The sequence below is a fragment of the Gymnogyps californianus genome, chromosome 5, assembly GCF_018139145.2.
Source record: "Gymnogyps californianus isolate 813 chromosome 5, ASM1813914v2, whole genome shotgun sequence".
Classification (NCBI taxonomy): domain Eukaryota; kingdom Metazoa; phylum Chordata; class Aves; order Accipitriformes; family Cathartidae; genus Gymnogyps; species Gymnogyps californianus.
Genome location: NC_059475.1, coordinates 6,143,144 through 6,165,857, shown reverse-complemented (window position 1 = coordinate 6,165,857; position 22,714 = coordinate 6,143,144). Strand labels below are relative to the sequence as shown.

Below are 22,714 nucleotides of genomic sequence, written 5' to 3'. Positions count from 1 at the left end.
GTAAAGAATTCAGACCCATTTTGGAATTTTAGACTTAATGAAGGAATTTTAGACTTAATGAAGGAGGATGTCAGAAATAAGAATTTAATAAAGTGTCCTGGGCAGAATGGGAAAACTGAGTAAAGACATCAGAAAGACTTCAGCAAGATTACAAAAGAACACTGCTATGATTTTCAACACTGCAGTTAATTGAAAAGACAACAGACAAAGAATATTGGGCAAAATCCAAGCAGACAGTTTTCTAAACATTGTGGCTAAGTACAGGATGAAAAGAGCGCCCTAACATATATTTAATCTTTTCATTCGTTAAGAATACATTTTACCTAAATATTTTTATTGAACATCTCCTTCACTTTCTAGTAGCTCATGGCTGTGAATCTTTAAACCCTGGAGCTGGATGTAAAGAATGAATGGAGAATCCAAAAATATGGCAGTCCCTAGGAGAGAGGGTCCAGACATAGCAGATCCATTATATTCCCTTAACTGATGCTCTGATTCTGATTATCACTCAACAGCAACTGAGAAAATGGGTCCTATGCTCTTGGATCTACAAGGTCAGGAAAACAAAACTTTTAAAAACAAAAGCTTATTCAAACATTCACTGAAGTCGCTGCTGTATCACTATAAATGTATCTCACTGACAATCTTGATGCAGTAGGATTTGTTTTCTGTATCATCTCATATACTGTCCCCTAAGAGCCTTTTTCAACTGATTAAACTGCATTTCCACCTTTTGCTTATCATATTCATTAAAAAAACCTCATAGAACAAGTTTAAGCAAATTATTTTTTAAAATAGGACTTTATTTTACTTCAAAAGAAGGTGTAATCAATCAAGAAACAATACTGAATTCAAAGCCCTTCAGCAGAATATGACATCTGAAGCTGCTCCTGTACTCTTCCTGCTCATTCACCTTTCCCTGGGCAGTGCCCCTGCCTCTGACACTTGTGGATGTTTTCTGAACTGTAGAACCAATGCAGTACTCAAAGAGGGAACAGGTCTTTACCCAATTTTCTTCTCAGGGGGACAGGCTTTTATACTTCAAATAAAAAGTTAAGTTTTCTCTGCAGAGCATGGAGAGTGAAGAACTACAATGTCCTCCTTTATAGAGTATCAGCATACAGTCTCAAAGCCTTAAAATTTCATTTCTGCTTCACTACAGGAGGTTTCTTGTTGGTTTTTTTCCCCACCATAATTCCATGCAATTCGATTGAATTCACCCTGCAGGGCATGAAATTCCCTATAGATCAGGTGAGACTTTAAACTGCTGTGACTTTACCTTTTATTAGTGCGGCTAAGCACAGAGAGATTGGAGAAAATTCTGTTTTAGGATGATTTACTCGACACTAAAGCTATAACCACAATTTATACATGAATAGAGCAAAAGTATTGTTTACAAGGTAGTTATTTAAAACTGTGCTTCTTAGCAAAAAGAACACATATTACTGAGAGCTACAGTCAAATTCATTTTCCACTCCTGGTTTACTTTGTATTGCCTGCACTACTATATATCTTTTACGTAATTCATGGTTTTCAAAGTTCTGCCACAGCCTAAACAGCAAAGAAATATATTGCCTGATATAAACCACTGGATCAACTTTATAAATACATAGGATTGTTGTAAATCTGTAAAGATATTAACATACCTTAATGTAGGTATACACAGAGATATTGTAAAACGCTTTGCGCGAAGATAATATGACAAGCTAGACAGTCATTTCTTATCTCATCAAATGTAATTAAATCGTTTAAATAAAAGCAAACCTTTTTTTATACACGCTTCTAAGTCTAATGTGAGGCAACTATAGTGTCCATGTGACAAAGCTGAATAACATTTCACTACCTTTCAGTAGAGAATATACACCACTTATTAACTTTTAGGGAAAATTCCTGACTCATTTATCTCAAGGAAATCGCCCAAGTGTACATCAGCTAGGACACTTACCTTTAACTGAAGATAGCTTTTATAGGTGTACCAGGAGGAAATGAATGACAAACTAACAAAATGCACAACACACGTCAATGCAGAAAAGACATTCATTTAAGAAATTAATCCATCACGTATATGCATACTCACAATTGCACCACCCAAAACGATCGGTTCTGAAAGCCAAATAGCAATTGTTAAGACCCATGATTTTTCTGATATAAACAAGGGTTAACACAGTATCCTGCTTTAGCTTCATTTTTAGAGCAGTTTTGGCATCATTTTCCACAAATGATATTTGACTGACAGAAGTGAGCCGCTCACTCTGTAACAGGCCATCTCCAAAGTGACAATTTTTAAAGTATTTTATACATATTCTATTTTACTCTACATTTTTTGCCAAGTTTCTTAGCTCCACCAGTGCTTCTGAATTTCCAAACCTCTTGGTTTCTTTGTCAATAATAGAAACTTCTCAAAATAAGAGCTTATCTGTTTACATGTCAATTCTTTATTAGAGTACATTAACACCATCCACACAATGTTACAGCTGGAAGTCTGACAGATTTTTTCTGGTATTGCAAGAAACACTTAGAGACCTCTAAAAAAGACAAGATTTTCAGACACATAATCCCTATGTGCTCTATCTGGAGCTTTTTTCCCTCCACACCAGGGACTATTTTTCTTGTTAACTGTTTTTTCCCAAAGCCTTGAATGGCCTGAAAATTTCCTTTCAGTACAATGTCCTCTCCTCACATGCTACATCACAGCTGCTGCATTCAGTTGGAAGGCTGTTGTTGTCTATTCCTATCTCCGAATTGCAAAGCTGAATGGCGGTAGGGCACGCGCTGAAAGAACAGAACTAAATCGGGAATTATTTTTACAGTCATGGAAGAGCCTGAGATTGCAAAATTCACAATTTGCCAGTACAAACTGAAGGTGAATGTGATATTTGAAAGAACAAATGTAGCTATGAAAGGAATTCCATTTTCATTATCTGTCTCTATATATCTGTATGCAGATAGCACTTTTAAAAAATACATATAAAATGCTATCAATTATTTAAATATATAGCACATTCAATCTTACAAACAAGATTTTTAAAAACATACTGTATATTCAGTAATTGAAGGCAAGAGGTAGATAACATAATGTTTCCTCAAAATCATACCATTTAAATTCAGTCAAATCTTTGTCAAAATATGACGTCCTTATTGAAACCCTCAAAAACAATCATTGAAATTCCAGAAAAACTGATATTAGTGGACTTACTTTTAGGGAACTGGCAAACATAGTACAGAAGTTTAATAGAAAGCCATTAGGTAGGTATAGCTATTGGTTCCTTTTCCACACAGTAGCTGATGCACAGAAGGACTAAGCAATGCTCTCAAATCTAATTTCTCTCTCAAGACAGGTTTAGTTGACTGAGCCAAGAACAGAATGCTGGAGCTTCTGATTTCCAAGGCACACTAGGACTATATTGCTTCTTCAATCACAAGTACTATTCTGTGTTTCCTCCTAAAATAAGTGCAAAATAAACAGTGCCCACAATCTTTCCCTACAGCTCTTGGAACATCTTGCAAGTTCACAACGTAAAAAAATGGAAATATTTTAGGTAACTTGATTAAATTACAAACAAACAAAAAACAGATCACTTGTGCAGACTTTTCCAGTATTTATCTATGTGAATGTGTTTGGATAAGGTACTAATAAAAGAATGGCAGATACATCATCTGAATGCAAGCACTGTCAAGTACTTGCATCAAAATTTTTCCTGCTTTTTTTTTTTAGCTACATATCATTGCTGCTTTTAAATGTACAGGTGTGCAAAAACCCTTGTGTCTTGGGGAGGGGGGCATTTGGGTGGGTGCGGGAGGTGAGGAGGAAACAAGCCTTTATCGCTTCTCATGCAATTTTGAAAACTTAGAAGACCAAATCTTCATTGCATTTTTTCTACTCTTCATTTCCTCTTTGCTGCATATGATATTAAGTCTCTTTCCCTTAGTTATGTCTTTGTTGTTATACTCCTTCTGGAAGATTTAATCGTTTTATTCCCACATCAAGTTTGAAACATTCGTAGAAAGTACCAGAAGGTTCTGTAGTTCCATTTAGAGCATCTAGACATTAATTCACTATTTCCATAGAGAAGAATGTGGCCTTTTGCTTCTCCTCAGTAAAACTTTCCCCCCCCTCTTTTTAATTTTATGACCTAAAAGAGATGAGCAATATAAATCAGACGGATCTTCTTGAATAACTCCAGGAACATTTGAATGATAGTTAAATCCTATGTAATTTGGATATATGGAGGAGGAAGGAGAAACAGGTGAGCTAGACTAGAACACACATCGCTGAAGGCCTCAGGAAAGGGGAAATTTGTTTTATTTACTTGATGTGTTCTACTTCCCATCTAAACCAGTATCTCTAGTTTAATCATTGCTCTACTTCTAAGGTTAATTATACTTTTTCAATATGCTATTTCTTTTTTGCATTTTGAGAAGCCTCTATCACAGATGCCCCAAATAACATTTATACAGGACTCTAGAAACTGTTCACTCAGTGATTCACTAAACCCCTATCCATCTTCTCCGCTGTTTTGTAGACAAAGTACTTCCCTAAAAACTCAAAATCACAACAAGGTGTGGTACGATAGTGGAGATACATAACAAAAGTACTCCTTAAATATTTATGCTCTCATAAACGTTTACATTTTTAAATTACATTTTACATTTTAAACTGCCACTCAGTTTACATTTTTAGTTTTATAAGTAAAATTTTATACTTTTTTATATTAAAATAGTTTATACTTTATTTTTGTGTACTTTTCCCCTGTGTGTTTATCTATTCTCTAAGGATTTGCCAAGATATTAAAGAGAAATCATAACCTTTTTCATTCTTCATACAGCGTAGAGACCCCAACCAGACTGAAGCTTCATTTAACGCCAGACATGTGCAATGTGACTGAAAGAAGCTACACAGTAAATGACTGCAGCCAGCCCTGCAGCCCCCAAGAGAACACATTTTTCTGGTTTGTTCTCAAGGGTTTCCTTGGGCTGAGTTCAAGAGGAACTAATGGCAGACTGTTTGCATCTGCTAACAAAGTGCAATAACAGGTACTACTGTGGTAGGTCAGCAATACACACATAAATCCAGCACACAGACTTTCAATCTCATGAAAGAGTACTATATATAAATAAGGCAAATAGTAACAAATCCTGAAAGGAACAGTCAAACGACCAAAAAACATACAAACTGCCTAGAAGCTGTTAAAAAATGCTGTATTAGAAGCCCCTAAAACCTTGAATGACTCTATAAACCTAAGAAGGCTACACAGGGAACAACTCGGAATTTAGAAAAACTTGCTGAAGGGAGGAGAACAGGAAATGACATAAAAAAAAAAATTAAAGTTAAACATAAACAGCAAAGTAAGAGGGAATTTGACAGTGTAAGAAGTTGTGGAGGTATCCGATATCAAAAAAGGACTTAGAGAAATTAATGGACAGCAGGTTCATAAACATACGCTACAGGGAATAGAGAGGGATACATCTTCTAACATCCCAAACCCAGTGATTGCAGATGCTGTGGGAAGTGAGGCAGGCTCGTGTGCTCTGCCCTAATAGCATTTGCTATTGCCATTGTCACAGACAAGATACTGAGATTGATGGAGCATTGAGCATTTCTTATGTCCTTGTAATTCAAAAGATGGGAGAAGTCACACTACTGTGCCACACCCAGACTGCCATCCACCAGATCATGGTGACTCCTGGGGCTTGCCACTGGCCTGATTTTATTTGTGATGTACCTTCACTGATCTCAGGTACCCCAGAATTTCACCTGACTTCCTTTTTCTTTTTTCCCTAAGAGGAAGAGAGAAACACAGATGTAAAAACACGTGTGAATTTGTACATCTGTGAGTATCCAAGTCAACATATCTATGTTTTGAATTGAAGGAATGTTGAGCGTTCTTAATTGCCCGTTCATTCGAGGCAGTGATGGAGATTTTTAGTCACTCTGCAGACTGACACACAATTGGAAACATAAAACTGTAGGTATGCAAGTTAGATGTTTCTCTGAAAGACCCCATGATAGGCCTAAAACACTTGCAACACCAGTACATCCAGTTTACCCAGTCAGCTCTTGCAACTTCAGACAGGAGGGTATCAGGAAATAAAATGTTGCTGAATCGTTCCATCTTTGAATTGAGAAACAAATACTTAAGAAACAAAAAGAAAGATTCCTTTCCAAGCAGGTTTTCTAAAATGTGCTATAAATACACTAAATATTACAGAAGTCTACTGACCAACCTAAGAAAATCATTAACAGTCAGATGGTTTGAATGTTGACTAACGAAGTATTTATTTGTGTCCAATAAGAGACAGGATTTTTTATGGCTAGTCAATAGGATCGGACTGATATGATTTATTAGAATTAACAGGTTCAATTGCAAAGCATCCAATGATCACAGGTGGGAAAAGAAAGCAAGGCAGTTGTGACTGTAAATGAAGACAACTGAGAACGTGGCTTAAATAACGTTAGCAACTGAAACAGACAATATTTCCTTTGTGAGTTAAAAAGTAAGGTGCACTTTTTTCAGATTGACCGTATATATACACACTCATAGACCAAAGACATCAGAGATCACTTTAAGTAAGTGCTTTAAGAAGATCAAGTTTTCATACACATCAAACTCAGAATAGTTTAGAAGAGTAAAATGTAAGAATTGAACAGAACAGATAAAGACAAGAAGCCTGGTTGGTAAGAGAACAAGAGACCATTTGAATAAAATATTTTCAAGTGCAAAGTTCTTTGCAAAATGAAGCAATGGAAAGGGAAACTATATCCTGATTTAGACAAATTTTTGGGGAGAAAAAGATAAAGAGGAAAAAAATATTATGCTGCTCAAATGTTTTAAGTTTCTATTCCAAGATGAAATTTTTAAATAAATTCAGTTTAATACCAAAAAAATTAAATAAGAAATGTTTTATGTTTTATTTGGGATTTTGGGATCAATCTGGGATTAATATTCATGACATGTAAAGCTTAAGAAAACATTTTAGGAATGTGGGGTTTTAAAATTTTATTAAGAATCTCAATTCTGAGATAGTATTTCCTTTCTCCTCCTCTTGCTGTTTATTTTTAAAGCAGGTAATAACACTATGGATAAAGCTTCACTGTGTATCAATAATCTATAGAACTGAATTAAGTATTGCTTTCTGAAAAAGCACAACTCATAAGCACAGCAAAAGTTACAGAGGTGTACTATGGACCTATGCACCAGTAGCAAGGAGTCAACAGTTGCGTTCAATAAAATACTATTTCTAAATGCACACCACCATTTTTGTTTGCTTTTGTGTTTGGAGTATTTCACTGGAGCTTTATCTTTCTACTACAACAACATGTGTTTTAAATATGAAGCCAAACCATAATCTCTTTCAGTGTAAACTCTGAATGGAGATGACAATTAAATGTTCGTCTTACCTCGTTTTGGAGGTCACGGATCATTTTGCTCTTCCTTTCCATTTCAGTCTTCAAAAAGTTAATCTACAAGTTTAAAGAAATGCTGAGTGTGAGTTGTTGAAATGTACCTAAACGTCAGTTTAACCAGTAATTATTTTTTCACTCTACTCACAGCTTTGGGAAAAAAAAATCCAAAAAAACTTCTGCATATATACGAAATTGGTATAGGCCACAGTTAGGTATTTGCTAAATCTACAAACATTTAGCATAGTATTTACTAGAAAACTTATAATCAAGAGAAGAAAATCACTGTACATAAATAGACTTACTTTACTTTTGCACCAGCAGATACAGTGTTTATTTTTTGCAATGAAGTCCGACGTGATCTTCAAAGAACTAAGGATTTTTACAACAATATTAACTGATCTTATGATCTAAAAATTTTTTTACCCTCTAGGAACACAACATCTATCATAGCAGGTTTCTAACACAGTTATTTGATTTGAATGCTACAGTACTGGTCCTAATGAGATAAACCCCTTGATTCTGTGAAATAAAGTGTATTGTATGTGAAAGCATTCAAATCTGGTCTTTAGTTCCTATTTAATTCAATGACTTGCCTTGGAAAGTAGAAATTCCAATCTTAGTTTTAAGATTGAATTTAATCAAATGCAGTTTAAAAGATTGTTTTTACAAATCAGCCTAAGTTTCTTTCAGGATGAGCTTTCCTTCAGGCTTATGGAACACAATGGGAGAAAGGAAGATGTAATTATAACAACTAGGATTAAAAGAACACATTCCTTTCCCTTTGAAGGAGGATGCTCTTGGATACCTTAATTAGCAAGATACTCATCATATATACCCAATGCCCTATGCTGCGTTCTCTCCCCCATTGATAGAAAGGTCTACCTACGTTCATGAGAAACTACAGTTGTTCTGACATTGCAGAAGACTTAAGAAAAATAAAACTTCTGTAAGAAAACAGATTTAGATTATAGAGACATTGACCTAGAGATTAATGGTTTGGATGTCATGTAGATAAAAAATGACAGTGAATCTGCATGATATGACAGCTGTTCTTAGAATCATGTCCACACTCAAGTAGACAGATGTCAGTAATTTAAAAAATATCACTGGACTTGACATCACTCTCGTCTGTATCAAAAGAGAAGTCAGAGGACTCTATCATCACTTAAGAGAGAAAAGTAGGTAAGGGGTCCATGAGAGTAGTGCCACCTGACGTGCATAAATGGAACTTCTTTTGCAAACTCTTCTAAAATTTTGTCTAAGCAGTTTGGTTGTGGAAATACTAACTCCACATCCAGCTACCACTGAGGGTGAGGGTGATGTTTTAACAGAAGATGAATATATTCAGCACTTGCCTAACAATCATGTCCACAAATACTGAAATTTAGTTCATGTATACTGTATGATAAATATGAAGATATTGCACAACAAAAAATAAAGGTCACAATCAAAATATGAGATCAGGATTAACGGGATAAAACATAAAATAACTATTCACATGGTGGGTTTTGGTTTTTCAGCTGTTCAAAAGATTTTCCAGCCTCCATTAAATACTGACAAAAATAATATACTGATCTCCATTAAAAAGTGTTCCCTTTCTTAGTCCTAACTCTCAAGAGAATATTAATATTCCTTCAAAGCACTTCACTTCTAAATCTGAATATATATGAAATAATTGAAGAGATATGATACCAAAATTATTATCTGTGTGCTCTCTATACATAGCTTGTAAGTATCAGCTTGGATCTTCTAGGGGAGAGATATTTAAGACACCACAGTAATGTTAATTTAACCAGCAATCTATGTTAGTTAAACCAGTAATCTTTGTTAATTACTTTTCATACACACATGCATCTGATATCACTGATATGGACATCTTAAATAGTGCAAACTTACTGGTTTAGCTCATCAGAATAATTAAAAAAAAATTTTTACATCCCTTTTTTAAAAATAATACCAATATTAAGAAGTCATTCATTTTTGCTTTCATATTATAACAGCATTTTTAAAGCTCTTCTACTAAATCTCTAACTGAAGAACCACTTAGTTATAAAGGACAGCTATAGAGAGCTACATAGGAGGGATTTATACGGCTTGGCTGCTGGAGCTAATATAGAGATAACCCTATCCATTTAAGTGCATCTATGTCTATAATTTCATGCTTTAAGGCAGATCAGTCTGTATCAGACCATTTGCATGATGCTTTTAGTCAGTCCCAAGGACAAGGCATAACACCATTTTCCAGAAGAGATGTAAAAATTCTGCTTTCAGTCACCAAATCCTGATAGCATATTAAACAAGAATGGACATTGATACCCAGCTCTAAATTAAAAGGCACAGAAACTGAAAAATGGAAACTAAGAAACTTTCTACATCTCTTTCTCCTTTCTACCCACTCTTTGTTCTTGTTTGACATTCACCTCTTTCCACATGTTGGCTGCCTTTAATTACTATCTAGCTCTAATTATGAAAATACATAATGAAAATATATTGTTCTAAGGCTGAACTTTGCAATATTAAGCAAGGACACTGCTTCTGTCTCCTGGAGACAGACATCCAAGGTACTCAGAGCTCTGTGTGTTTCAGAGCTCATTACGTTTATTAAAGGCAACAGCTTCCATCCAGTGGCCTTTACTCACAGCAGTTTGTGACCTTGAAATGTTCAAATTAAATTTTCCCCCATCGAAATACAGAATGCTTTAGCAGATGGCAGTGATCTAATTCTAAGAGTCACACAATAGTTAGTTATTCACTACAGACGAAGGATGGAAGAATACCAATATAACATCATTACCACACAGTCAAAGCTCAGCTGTATGCTTATTTGCTTACCTCCAGACTTCTTGTATCTTGCTCAGCACTAAGACGTGAGCAATTAAGATGGGATTGAAACACATTCATTAACATCTAACTATTTTGGCAATATCTGGAAATCCTAACGTACTCAATATTACTTTTCATGGTTTAATTTTCAAGTTATAAGGTAGGAATTGATTCCAAAAGCCGGAGAGAACTGGTTAGGCCATTACCTAAAACATAGAAAATATTCTTTCCTTTGGGAAAAAGTGTTCTACAAAGTGTTAAATACTTTTAAAAGCAAAGCTAAATATATTTTTACCTACCAGGATTTCTTAGATGAACGTAACTTTTAAGCTGTAAGTTATATTTTAATTAATAAAACAGATTTTTGTCAAAGAGACATGTAGGACTTTAGGACCTGTCATAAGGGCTGTTACTAAACAAAATAAATTTTTTTGAAGTGAAATGAACATCTGATCTTTTTATTAAAAATACTGAAGGCATGAGTTTGTGATGGTTCTTAAGATTCTTGTTTGGTGGTGGATATCTCTGAACTAAATTCCCCATATTCTGTTAGTCTTTTGTTACTAAGAAAAACCCTACTAATTTAAAAATAGCCATATTGTTTACCGTTTATTTTTACAAGTCATACATAATGTGTTACTTAATTTCATAGTGAACACTGAGCGACTGGGAAAAAGGAATTTACACAGACACATTTTCTCCTTTATTTTTACAGACAGTACTATAATTGTATTGTCAAACAATTCCATCACCATGTCTTTTTAAAAATTGTTAGCATGATACAAAATGCCAACAGGAACAAAATGTAAAAGGCAGACTAAGCTTATTCTACTTAGCCAAACTAGTTTTTAGTATTTCTCTGTTTCATTCTTTATTTTCTCCCTCATCCAGAGCTATCCAGATCTTTCTATAAGCTTTAATTGCAGTTAATGGGAAACCTCGAGGTCACTTCCTAAAAAAAATAATTATTTCGTAAGATACAAGCTGATAGCATGAAGTACAGTCAAGTGAAGAGCCCTTCTCCAAAAAGCTCTAAGAGCCTGTTAACCTAATGCAGAGATACAGAATCACTACTTACCTTATTTATTCAAATTCACTGGAAAAAAACCACTTTCAAGTTACATGTGTCATTTGCCCTCTGCCTTTTCATTAACAAAAGTGAAAATTAGTCCATGGTCCCTAATCCTGTTTCTGGAAGAAGTGGTTCCACTTCACATTTAGAGATACAGCTTGACATTATTAATAAATTTTTTCACTGCATAACAACCTATTATAAATTGCTTAGGTATGTGATATTAAATGCAGAACAAAAAGCTCTGTCAACCTGTACCAACTGTTAAAGAGGACAATGGGTTATTTGGAATTCTGTCTTACACATTTTATATACATGTTGTATAACTAAACCCAGTATGGTACTTCTGACTAACAAGTTCTATCTATTTAAGAAATGCTTTTTGATATACAAATAATCCAGAGTTCTAGTGTGAGATGGTCTGTAGAGAAGCTCCCTCACAACCCAAGGCTTTCTGGAAGACTGTATTTGACCTTGAACTTTGCAACACAGGACTACTCTAAAATTTAAACCATCCTTATCATAACTAGTATTCCTCTGCACATTTTACTATCCCAGATAGAGCAGCTGAAACAAGAGGCATAAATTTATCCGAGGTCTGCCATATATTTTCTAGAAAAGACCTGTCCCAAGACAGACTGCTGCTGTTCTTCATATGTTAGTGCTACAGATGCAGAAGACGGAGAACCCAGAAAGGGAGTGTTCACTCCTGCTAAGGGCCCCCAGGTCAGTCCTCAGTGTGATTGGTACTGTGAAGAACAGAAATGTCTTTACACCTCCTTTTTGTTTCCTCAAGCCTGAGTTGCTGCTTTTACCCTCAGAGAGTTGTTACTACCTAGCAGCAGCTCCACTGGCTGCTCTCTGAGAGACTGTACCCACCAACACTTCAGCAGATCCTCAGAACAGCAACTTTTTAGCTGCCTACCATTCTTGGCTTGTCTAGCCTTAAAGGGCCAAAAAAATGGATAAGCATGCACAATAACACTGATAACTGTTTCTAATGAATCATTTGTGCAACTGAGAGTGAAGAGTCTTGCCATACATTGCACAAGATGCGGATGCAAAGTGTAATGTATTGCGGTGGCGTCTCCTTTGTTCTTTTAGTTTGGTCAGAGTCCTTGAATACTTTCCAGGTTATTTTTCATGTAATTTGACTTAACTCTTGTAAATTCTTACTTACACTTTGGCATTTACCTAATAAGGAACATCTTCAGGCAGGTGTTCCCTGTTGAATATATACAGCCAATTAATATAAAGTAAGCATTGTACTATGCCTCCTTGGCAAGTGCAGAAAAGAAATATGTATTGCCAACCCCCCTCCAGTGTTTTATTCATTTGGCTTTGAGAAATGTAATTCTATTCTTATTTACTCTGATGAAAATCAAGATTTACTTCACCAAATCCTGTAGAATAAAATGTGCTTAAATCGGATTAGAAACAAGACTCACAATTCATTAAATTAGAATTAAATTCAAGCTCCCATCCTCTAGCTAGGCTTGCCTCAAAGTGCCTAGACCTTCTTTCATAACATTCATATTGCTTTCAGAAAAATGTGAAACACATGGAGAAACCGGGTGTAAAGTAACCCTGTGTGACAGTAAAATAATTTATTTCCATTTCATTGCAGCTTTCATCTGAGGATCCTGAAGCACCTTTTGAATATTCATTCAGTCTCAGTGTATTGGTGAGCTTCATTATATACATTGTACCCTGAGGCATAAAGAAATAAATGTCACAAACCAAGGACACAGTTCTGTTTTCCTTAAAATCAGTGGCAAATTTAATATTCTATTATCGGCAAGTTTTAGAATACAGATCAAGAATTCAGTTTCTCTAACCAGCTGACAACACTCCAAGCCAAGTTCTGTTATACACTCAGATGGGTTTTTCTTGGTTTCTGCACTAGGTAGTACTTTTGCTTACAGTTAACAATAGATTTTGTTTGACCTGCGTAGAACAAATCTTGTGCTCTTCCCAGTGCTAGGGTGTGGACTGGATTTAGACACGGCACTGCTGCTCAAGCTAAAAAAGCGCTATATCACAAAGAACAACAGAGCCAATAATCCATTCACTACATCTGAGATTTATTTAACCCACAGCTGAATTAGTCTTGAATATCAAAATCTAATACAGAGATTAAATAATGAAATACGTTTTCCACCTTTAATTTGTAAGCCTAGAATTCATTGTGCTGATAAAGGTAGTGGGAAAGTATCCGTGCACCTGAAAAAAGACATCTTTTGACCAGCATGCTCTGCGTACTTAGCAGAGACAACTAGGTTCTCATTTTTTCTTATTTCGGGACTATATATCTGGCCTCAGTACAAAACCTTCTTAAAACAAGTGCAATAGCTGCCCTGGCTATTGAGAAAGACCCCCAAAATGCATTATCCTTTTCAAGTTCAATACAGCATTCAGCTTGCTTCTTTTCTCCCCTCAAGAGCAAAAAAGGGGTTTTGTTCTCTAGACAAAATTACAAGTAACAAAAATCCACTAAGTATATGTTGTGGGGGACACAAGAACAGGTAAAACAGTATCTTTACCCTTCAGACTTCTGAGCAACAAAGGGAAAAAAAGTGTTTTCAAAAATCATGTTAACTGAAAGAAACCTGCAAAAGGAATACTTTAGTTCAAAATCTACATTGTTTCTAATTAGAAGGTAGCATGTAAAACCTGCACTCTCACATCTTGTTCACCAAGGGCGTAAAGCCACATACTAATCACATTCATACAAAAGAACGCATTTGTAAGTATTTGCTAAATTTAGTGATTATTTTTAAACATCTGTCTTGGAGGAACCATTGTTTTGTGAGCCTGGAAGACAGTAAAATCTTACTAAATAAACCAGTATTTATCCAATATGAAACTAAAAATAGATCTATAAACCCTTCTAGCAGCTTGTTTTCAAGTCCAGAATTAGAATCACAGAACACTTGAGGTTTGAAGGGACCTCTGGAGATTATCTAGTCAATTTATGCTCAGTGGTGTTCGTGTTATAGGAATACTACTAACCAACATATGAAAAATTTCCTTTTTACATCTTAGAATTAAACAGAAAACATGATTCTACTTTTTTTTTCTGCAATAGCAAAATGTGGCTATTTATGCCCCACAACATTACAGTGCTACACAAAAATCCAACCAGTTGTACAATTTGTCCAGAAAGAGAATTTTGTTAAAGAATGAAATCTTAATGGGACTTAATACCTTCCTATAGTGATAATGAGATCTACTATGGTCAACATTGGACACTCCACTATCTATTTTGTTGCTGAAAATCGGTGGTGATTCCAAAAAAGTCAATGGGTATATGACAGTGTACCTTGGTATAGGTGAGACATGAGGTCCATAAAGATAACCTCATCAGGGAAAGGACTTAGGCCCAAGTCTCCAAAAGTGTATACAGACACCTAAATCCCACAGAAATCAGTGAAGACAGGGATCTTAGAGCTTTTGAACATACAAACTTTTTTCAGCTCCTTTCTTCCAAAGCTTGTAGAGTACTAACACATACTTGAAATCCAAGTTTTTTACATGCGAAGTTATTTGAGCTAATGACAAATTCTCAAGGCAGAAGGATTAAAAAAAGACAGAAGAAACAAACAAAAATAACAAAAGAGGACAGGGAATCACTCACGGTAGCCTGCTGCTTTTCTGCTTTCTCAGCTGCCTCATTAAGCTGCTTTTGAAAGGCCTCCTGGAGAGATTTCATTTCTTCCCTAGTTTGTTGAAAACACAGAAGACAAACTTCATCACAAGTGTCCAGTAAGAAATAATTCTTCAGATTCAAGAAAAGGCACCTTTAATTATTCAGAGTAACAGACAGATGTACTGTGTCTATGAGTCTTGCTAGTAAAATCATAATGACCCCATGAACTATAGTGCCAACACAAGACAAAAATTATCTATGATGGAAATTGGCCACCTTTTACATCTAGTGAATAGCCTGCTGTGCAAAACATCTGCCAGTGTATAATTTCTAGCAAAAAGAATTGGCGCCAAAAAAGTGAGGAAAGTGGGCTACTGAAAACACAGCAAAATGGAACCATACTGTTATCAATAAGAACTAGTTTATACCCACCTTAAAATAAATAAATAAATAATGCTCTGATAAAATTTAGCCTTCACCTGGCTCTTTCTAGAGACAAGCAACACAAAATTCAGTAGAAGATTCTGGCACACAAGAAAAAAACCAAGAGGGCAATTGCTTGGATTGGGCTTTATTTGAATCAAAAACCCCCTTTGCATTACTGATGCAGTCAGATAATTTCTCAAAATTGCGAAAATTGCTGTGGGCTGAGATCCTCTGCTGGCCACCTCTTTCTGCCCACAGCATATGACACACTTTGGAGCTGTGGCACATTAGAAGAGTGACATATTTCAGACCAGCTGCAGAGTTTTTTCAGGGCTGTTGCTTGCATGGATAAACCTTCACAGAGGACCAACACAGAACTGGGTTTACACACAGATAATAATTTAGCCTAGAGAAAACTAAACTGGAATGGAAACCATCTAGTTCATACAAGAACAGAACTTGTGAGCTGCTGGATCATCTTTCTTGTTAGCTGATAACTCTACTACTTTTAGCAATTTCGGCAACATTAGTACAGAACAGATTTAATTGACATAGCGATTGAGCAGCATGAAACCAATGCACCATCAGCACAACACAGCTCTCTTATCATACAAACAGATGTGATCATTTCAAAGTGCTGATGGTGCACAGAAAGAATAAAACTTGAGACATCATAGTAAGCGACCAATTTTTACTTGCAACTTGGGAAGTCCTGAAGAATTCACACAAAAGGGATTAAAAAAAATTAATCTAATCTGAAGTCAGCAGAACTACATCTGCTTACACAAGCTGAGATTCTAGCACTCTAAACTTTACCGTATCATCCATCATTGCAGAGAATAATCAAAGCAGTGCTCACAGACCAAACACAGCTTACATTTGTCCAAAGAAAGAAGATCATAAGATTAATATTGGGATATATTTTGAATTTTGATTCAAATACAATAGATTTAAGCATAACACTATGGTCACTGTTCTTCACTTACTCCAGATGAAGTACAGCCTGAGGCTCTTGGCAAATAAACTGTAACCCTTCCTTAGTGAAATTCTATGAGGGAGATTCCCTGGCAAATTTTTAACATCTCCTTCTTACTCTGAACTTCCACACCTCTCTGGAAGTGAAATCCAGTAAGCCTGTAAACAGCTGTCAAGTACCCGTAGTAGCTCCAAGGCATTTTCTTGGAGTACATTGTAAAAGCCTTTTATTTTATGAAGGAGGGTGAGGGCTGCTCAGCAGCACACTGCACCGATCCAGGGTCTATCTCTGGGAGCTGCTGTTGTGCAGTATACTCGATAGCTGAACCCCTTAGAAGCAAAAGTCAACATGTACTTTTGGGTGGACCTTGAGAGACTTCAAGGGGTGATTTAAGGGGGAGATTAGAAAGAATACCTGTAGTATGTAGTAAAATTTTCCCTTAGCAGACTCAATTTTCCCATCTGCAACTAAGATCTATTTACTAAACAGTCCATCAATACTTTTAATCAATTAATCTATTTCATAAAAGCTGCACAGCAATCAAACCATTACAAAAACCACATTCATGTATGAAGGATGGAGTCTGTGACAAGGGTAGCTGTGATGCTGAGTCTTATACCTTCAGTTGCACCCTAGCCATATAACATGTAAGCATTTAAATAGGACATTAGCTGAAGTCTTGCTTTCATCATTTAATAGATTTGTCTGGAATACCTGAAAGATCCTCATCTATCTGATCCTTCCCTATCATAGTAAAAATGAGAACTTTTATGGGTATTGTATTATGAATCTTATTTGTTGTGTATTGAAGAACTGAAGGTCATTTTATCACAAGCCTTCTCTATAGCAATGCAATTTCATATGTACTTCTATTAAATACAGTATCAGCAATAAGATGGCCATAGGATTTAAGTATTGCATTTCTAACAGTGAAAGAAGTATGACCTTAATAAAGTTTTAAAATATTTTTTTCCGAAGGAAAAATATGAAGCATTCATTATATAATATTGTTTCAGTGAAAGTGATCCCTATATTAGTTATGTTTTCGTGTTATTAAAACTCTATTGATGTTATTTGTTGCTCTGAATTCCAAGAATTAAGAGAAGTAGAATGATGAGAGTTAACTTGCGATGAAGCACTAGGGGACTTGAGACTAAGGACTAGGCTGGGAACTTCCATTCCCAGCCATGGAAACTCATTATTTCTTAAGTGCTCCATGAATAATTTGAAGTGAATACTTCTCTCTCCTCCTAACTGGCTTCCTCACAGATATCCAGTGCAAGTATTCCTACATTTGCACAATGACTAGTGATTTTGAGTGTCTACATGCATTAATATTTACTTAAGAGGCCTGAAGAAATATATATCGTCATCTCCAAATTCAGAGATTGAGATACTTTAATAATTTAATTAACTGGGCATTACCATCCACTAATAATTTTCTAAAACTTCTGATTTTCTTCTTTTTAAGAGAAAATTTCATGACTAAACCTTCCTGAGAAATTCAAAATCCCTTTCTTTAGCAGATATCTCACTATAGCATTTTAACATCTTCTCCTAACATATGTCCAATATCAGCAAATACATCATTTGTTTCAAAAACTTCCCAAAATAGCATTCCTTGCCCTTATTTTACTGCTATACTCAGCAGACTCTGGAATAGAGCAGTGTTTATAGATTAAAGTAAAAGGAAAGATGGAATTTCCTAGTCTGACAGTTTTCAGTCTGCAAACGGAAAGAGAAGGGAGGAGGTGTGGTCTTACCTTTGCTTTTGGCCCAGTTCCAGAAGCTTCTGCACATCATTTTTGGCCGATGCTTCATCATTTTTCAAAGACTGATAGCAAAGGAAGAACTCTATTACCAAAGAGATCTTTAATATTATTCATCTGTGAAATGATTAATTTGGTCCTCTTTCATAAAAGGCTTCCAGTGAATTACAGATATTACCACTTGTGAGAAACAGAGGAATAGCCTGACTTTTCTTTTACCATATCTCAGCACAGCTAACTGTACACAGCTGTTTTTCAAATATTAAATGAGAGCTAATCAAATAAAATAAGTAGATTTAGAAACAAACAAATGACTAAAAGTGTTAAAATTGTAGGAAAAAGATAAGTGTATATATACAGAAGGTAATACTACAGCTCTTTGCCTACATCTGGATCTCTGCAGTGTTGAGTCTAAAATTTCTCATACTATAATTTTGCTGAATACTATCTTCAACAGTGCTGCATAAGAAATCCCATTCTAAAATAACTTTGTTACAAGGAGAAGCACATTTCTCTAAAAAGTAAGAAGAAAACCCCTACAATAATAGAGTGGTAAAGCACTCAAAAAAAAAAAAAAAAAAAAAAGAAGAAAAGATTCAAGAGTTCACATTAATTAGAACCAGAGAAGTCTGGAATATAAGAGAATGTAACATTTTAATATAATATAACACAGTACTGATACACAGTACCAGTATTCTTCTGTGAAAAGATACAGGGATTCCACTCCTTACATTTTTCCCATCTAGCTTACATCAACATGAAGATAAAAATGCAATGTCAGAAAAATACTGTCCATTAAAATGGCATGAAATACAGAGACAAATCTCAAGTGATAATGAGTCTGCATGTTTTCACTAGACCAACAGACTATATCTGGAAAAGATGGGCGTGCTCTTAAGTGAACATCTGGTGGTTTCGGGACCTCAAATCCAGAGCAGGATTTTTAATCTGCTTTTCACTCTGAGGAGCTGATTTGACTCCAGAGTTAATCTGACTGCTGCCCTTTCAGCCTACCCGTGATACCCAAAAGTTAAATGCAGAAGTGTCTCAGCTTTAGCTGCAGGCTCAGCTAGCACAATTTGTCAGCTAAACTTGTAAAGTAATGCCCTGCGGTAAAACCAGTCAGTCCATGTAGATGGCATGTCAGGTAGGTAAAGTGAGCAGCTAACCTAGGCTAAGTATATGTAACTTATCAGCAAAGATGCAGCCTGCAACAACAAAGGAAATCCTTTATAGCAGCTGCGAGGACAAACGTGTGGTAACTCCACTAAGACAGCTTATTCTTTTTCCTTTCCTTCCTTTTTTGCTCTATTTTCATATTTTCTTTATTTTTTTGAGTAAGTGGATAAAGGGCCCATCTCATTAGGATTACATTTTCCATAAAAACATTGGGTTTCTGTTAAGTACAAGATCAACAAAATAATAATTATTTACATATTTAAAAAAAAAAAAGAAACCCACTTTTTTGTAATAAATAGATATCAATATGAAAAAGTCAAGCTAAGTAATCGTACAGAAACCAAGACAGAACCTAACCTGGAGGTTTACTTTAATTCCCTCAAGTTCTTTAGAAGTCTTCGACAGTTGACGAAGGATATTGCTCCTTTCCTTAAAGACTTCTTTCAGCTGTCTTTCCAGTTCTTCATAGCCCTGTCTAATACAGAAAATAAAAGCATGAGATCTTCTCAAAACATTACTCAACGCATTTTAAAACAGTCTTAGTTCATCTAAATTGAATTAATTCCAACACTCTTTATAGATTCCAAATTGGAGTGTGTCCCCCTGTTCACCTATATAACAACTTGATTTTTCCTAACGTAGACAAATAGATGTTTTATATGTCAAAATGATGTGCTGCATCTGAGTGTGCAAATTATCAGATTGAAACACTGCAAACGGTGTATTGTCTGTGATGAACAGGAGACAAAAAGGATATATTTAACATGAGTGATGGTACATAGCGTGAGATTTTTCTTGTTTCAAAAGATATTCCATGCAAGAAACTAAGCAAAACTTTGAAAGTCTGAAGTTTTGTGACATCCAGTAATTTGAGGGAAGGATGATTCAAATCTATTTTAACTTTGTAAAATTTATTTTATGCCACAATTTCTCCACACTTAAACCTCCTTACAGTATAAACTAGAACTGACAAATATGCTAAGAGGAATCAAACCTAATTATTAATTAATGGATAAGTCAAAATCCTATCCTTTTCAAAATAGTAATTTTTATTTGGAATGTAAATATACACGTTAAAGTTTTTATAAAATCCACAGTGAAATAAATTCAACACATATTGGTTTAGATTTAATGAAATACAGATCCAACTCTCATACTCCATTTCAGAAAAAAAGCAAACATTACAGTTATTTCTAAAACAACATACTTCTTCGTTTAAAATTGTCATTTTGAGGAAGACAGATCAGCGAACTGAAACATCCATTCTTCCTACAGCTTAATATTTTTTCCCCTCTCCTTGCTGTACCTCTGGTTCTAAGAAGGAGGAAAAAAGAACCTCAACTCTGCCACACATCAGTATTATTTTATTATCAGATCCAAGACCTTGAAGTTAAACAGGAATCGTAATGCTCCTTTAATGGATTCTGAATACACACTTTAGCAAAGAAATTCCGTAAAGCAAATTAAATATGCTATCTAATATCAGTCCTATCTATTTTAGCAATAGCTTATGAAATAAGACAGATTTATGAAAAAAGAAAATTATTCTGTATTAAAAGATACTTTGGATATGTAGAAGAGACGAAAGTGAATAAAATGTCTCTTTCATCAACGCAAGACTTTAGGCAAAGAATCTTAACATTACATTGAAGTTTCAGCAATAATTATATTCAGCTTTGACAGAATGTTGCAAATTAAAAAGCGTAGCGTTCTTTGAGTTTGTATCTCTAATGAAACACAAAACATCTGCAATTTCTGCTTGCTGCTGCAAAATAAGAACTGAGATGTTCTGGTCTGCAAAGTAGCACCCAACACTTTCAGCGAAGATTTTCAGCACAATTGCTAGGTCAACTGTTTAATTTTACAGCAGAAGTTCTCTTTTAGAGGAAAGTTGAAATGGAAAAGAGGAGAGAGATTCCGCCCCCCCAGTTGTTAAGTTTTCCCAGAATAGTAAAATAAAAACTACAATCTTTCTAATATGTTCCGTAGCTGGTAGTTAAAAAGCTCAGCTGTCAGTAAAATATTTTATTCTCTTGATAAGTTTTGCTTCTTCTTTCAATATGTGGATGAACTTTATTTCAAGAAACTGTGGTTTCAGACCATTTTGATTGTGTTCATCCACCAGAGGAAAGGAAAAACTGCAGATCTAACGGGGGAACAAGAAGTACCTCTGAGAACAGCCTGTGTCTTCTCACAGTCGAAGTCAGTGTAAGGAGATAATGCCAGGACTCAGCTATGCTTACCTACTAGTAACTAAACAGCACTCATAAGTAATCTGGTTATCCTTGATACGGATTACTAACGTTATTAAGAATAAATTATCACAATTAGAGGTCATGGAGTCAAGCTCATCATGGGTTTACAGGAAAATCTATATGCCAAGATTATGAACCTTCCAGAATTTAGCATTGTTTACATGGAGGGTTTGGTTCAAATTTTTCTATCAAATTGAATGAAAGAACCTATATGAATTAAATCTAGCTAGTGCTAGAATACCTAATGAATATTAGCATTCTGGTCGTTACATGCAATGTAAACAAAATCTCCTGCATTAAGTTTTATATAGAAACACCTATAGTTTTTTTGTTACCATTCCAGCTATGCGTGATTTTAAACAAGGTATACATCACTGTAAAAGAGCTGGCTCACCTCAGCAGTAACAACATTATGTGTAATCAGCCTGACAAGCTTCAGAGAATGCTCCCATTTTAATTTGCCGATGAACAGAGGTCAAGGAGGAATTTCCTCCTGCTAAAGTAATCAGGTAGTTTCAATAAGGTCATCACTTCCATTCCTCTTTAAGCATTACAAAAAGTGTGCTAGGCTTGATGGTCTCTTTTGCCACTGAAATGTCGTGCTTTTGTTTAAAGTTAAACCCTGCATTTAAAAAAAATGACCTGCAAGTGGTAACACGCTGTTTTAACGATCACTTTAAAGTAATACCCCCCTCCAATTCCAGTTTAGCTTGAACATTTAAAGGCCATCTGTCCCAAGCAACCAATTATGCTGCCCCATGGGTATTCAGCTGGCACAGGTTTCACTTTATTGTCTTGTAAATATTGATACATACCAATTTGCATAAACTAGAACATTTCGCGAATTTTTAAATTAAATTTAATATAAACTATGCATGCACTTATATTTTCCTTTGTATTATCTTTTATGACACACTGGGCAGGCAGGAGGAGACAAAAAACCAACAACCAACTTACCACAGCGAGTCACAAACCAAACCAAACCCTCAGAACTATTAGAAGATAATATAAAAAAAGGAAAGAAGAATGAAGATATAAGACATAGCTATCAGATCTGTTAACTATTAGGTCCTCAAAGGTTTTTAATTCTAGACAATATTATCTCTGATATCAAGCTTTGACTCTTAGCTTTGTGTCCAAGAACAGTGCCCATGTATTTG

General features: G+C 35.3%; 1 protein-coding gene across 1 annotated transcript in view; it reads right to left on the bottom strand.

Annotated features, from left to right (window-relative positions):
- Positions 1 to 22,714, bottom strand: part of LUZP2 (leucine zipper protein 2) — a 209,685-nt gene that overhangs the window by 95,470 nt on the left and 91,501 nt on the right. The window contains exons 2-5 of the mRNA XM_050898228.1: positions 19,657 to 19,774; positions 18,115 to 18,185; positions 14,938 to 15,019; positions 7,400 to 7,462 (exon numbers count right to left, since the gene is read on the bottom strand). Coding sequence (XP_050754185.1) covers positions 7,400 to 7,462; positions 14,938 to 15,019; positions 18,115 to 18,185; positions 19,657 to 19,774 — 334 coding nt within the window. The remainder of the gene's footprint in view (positions 1 to 7,399; positions 7,463 to 14,937; positions 15,020 to 18,114; positions 18,186 to 19,656; positions 19,775 to 22,714) is intronic.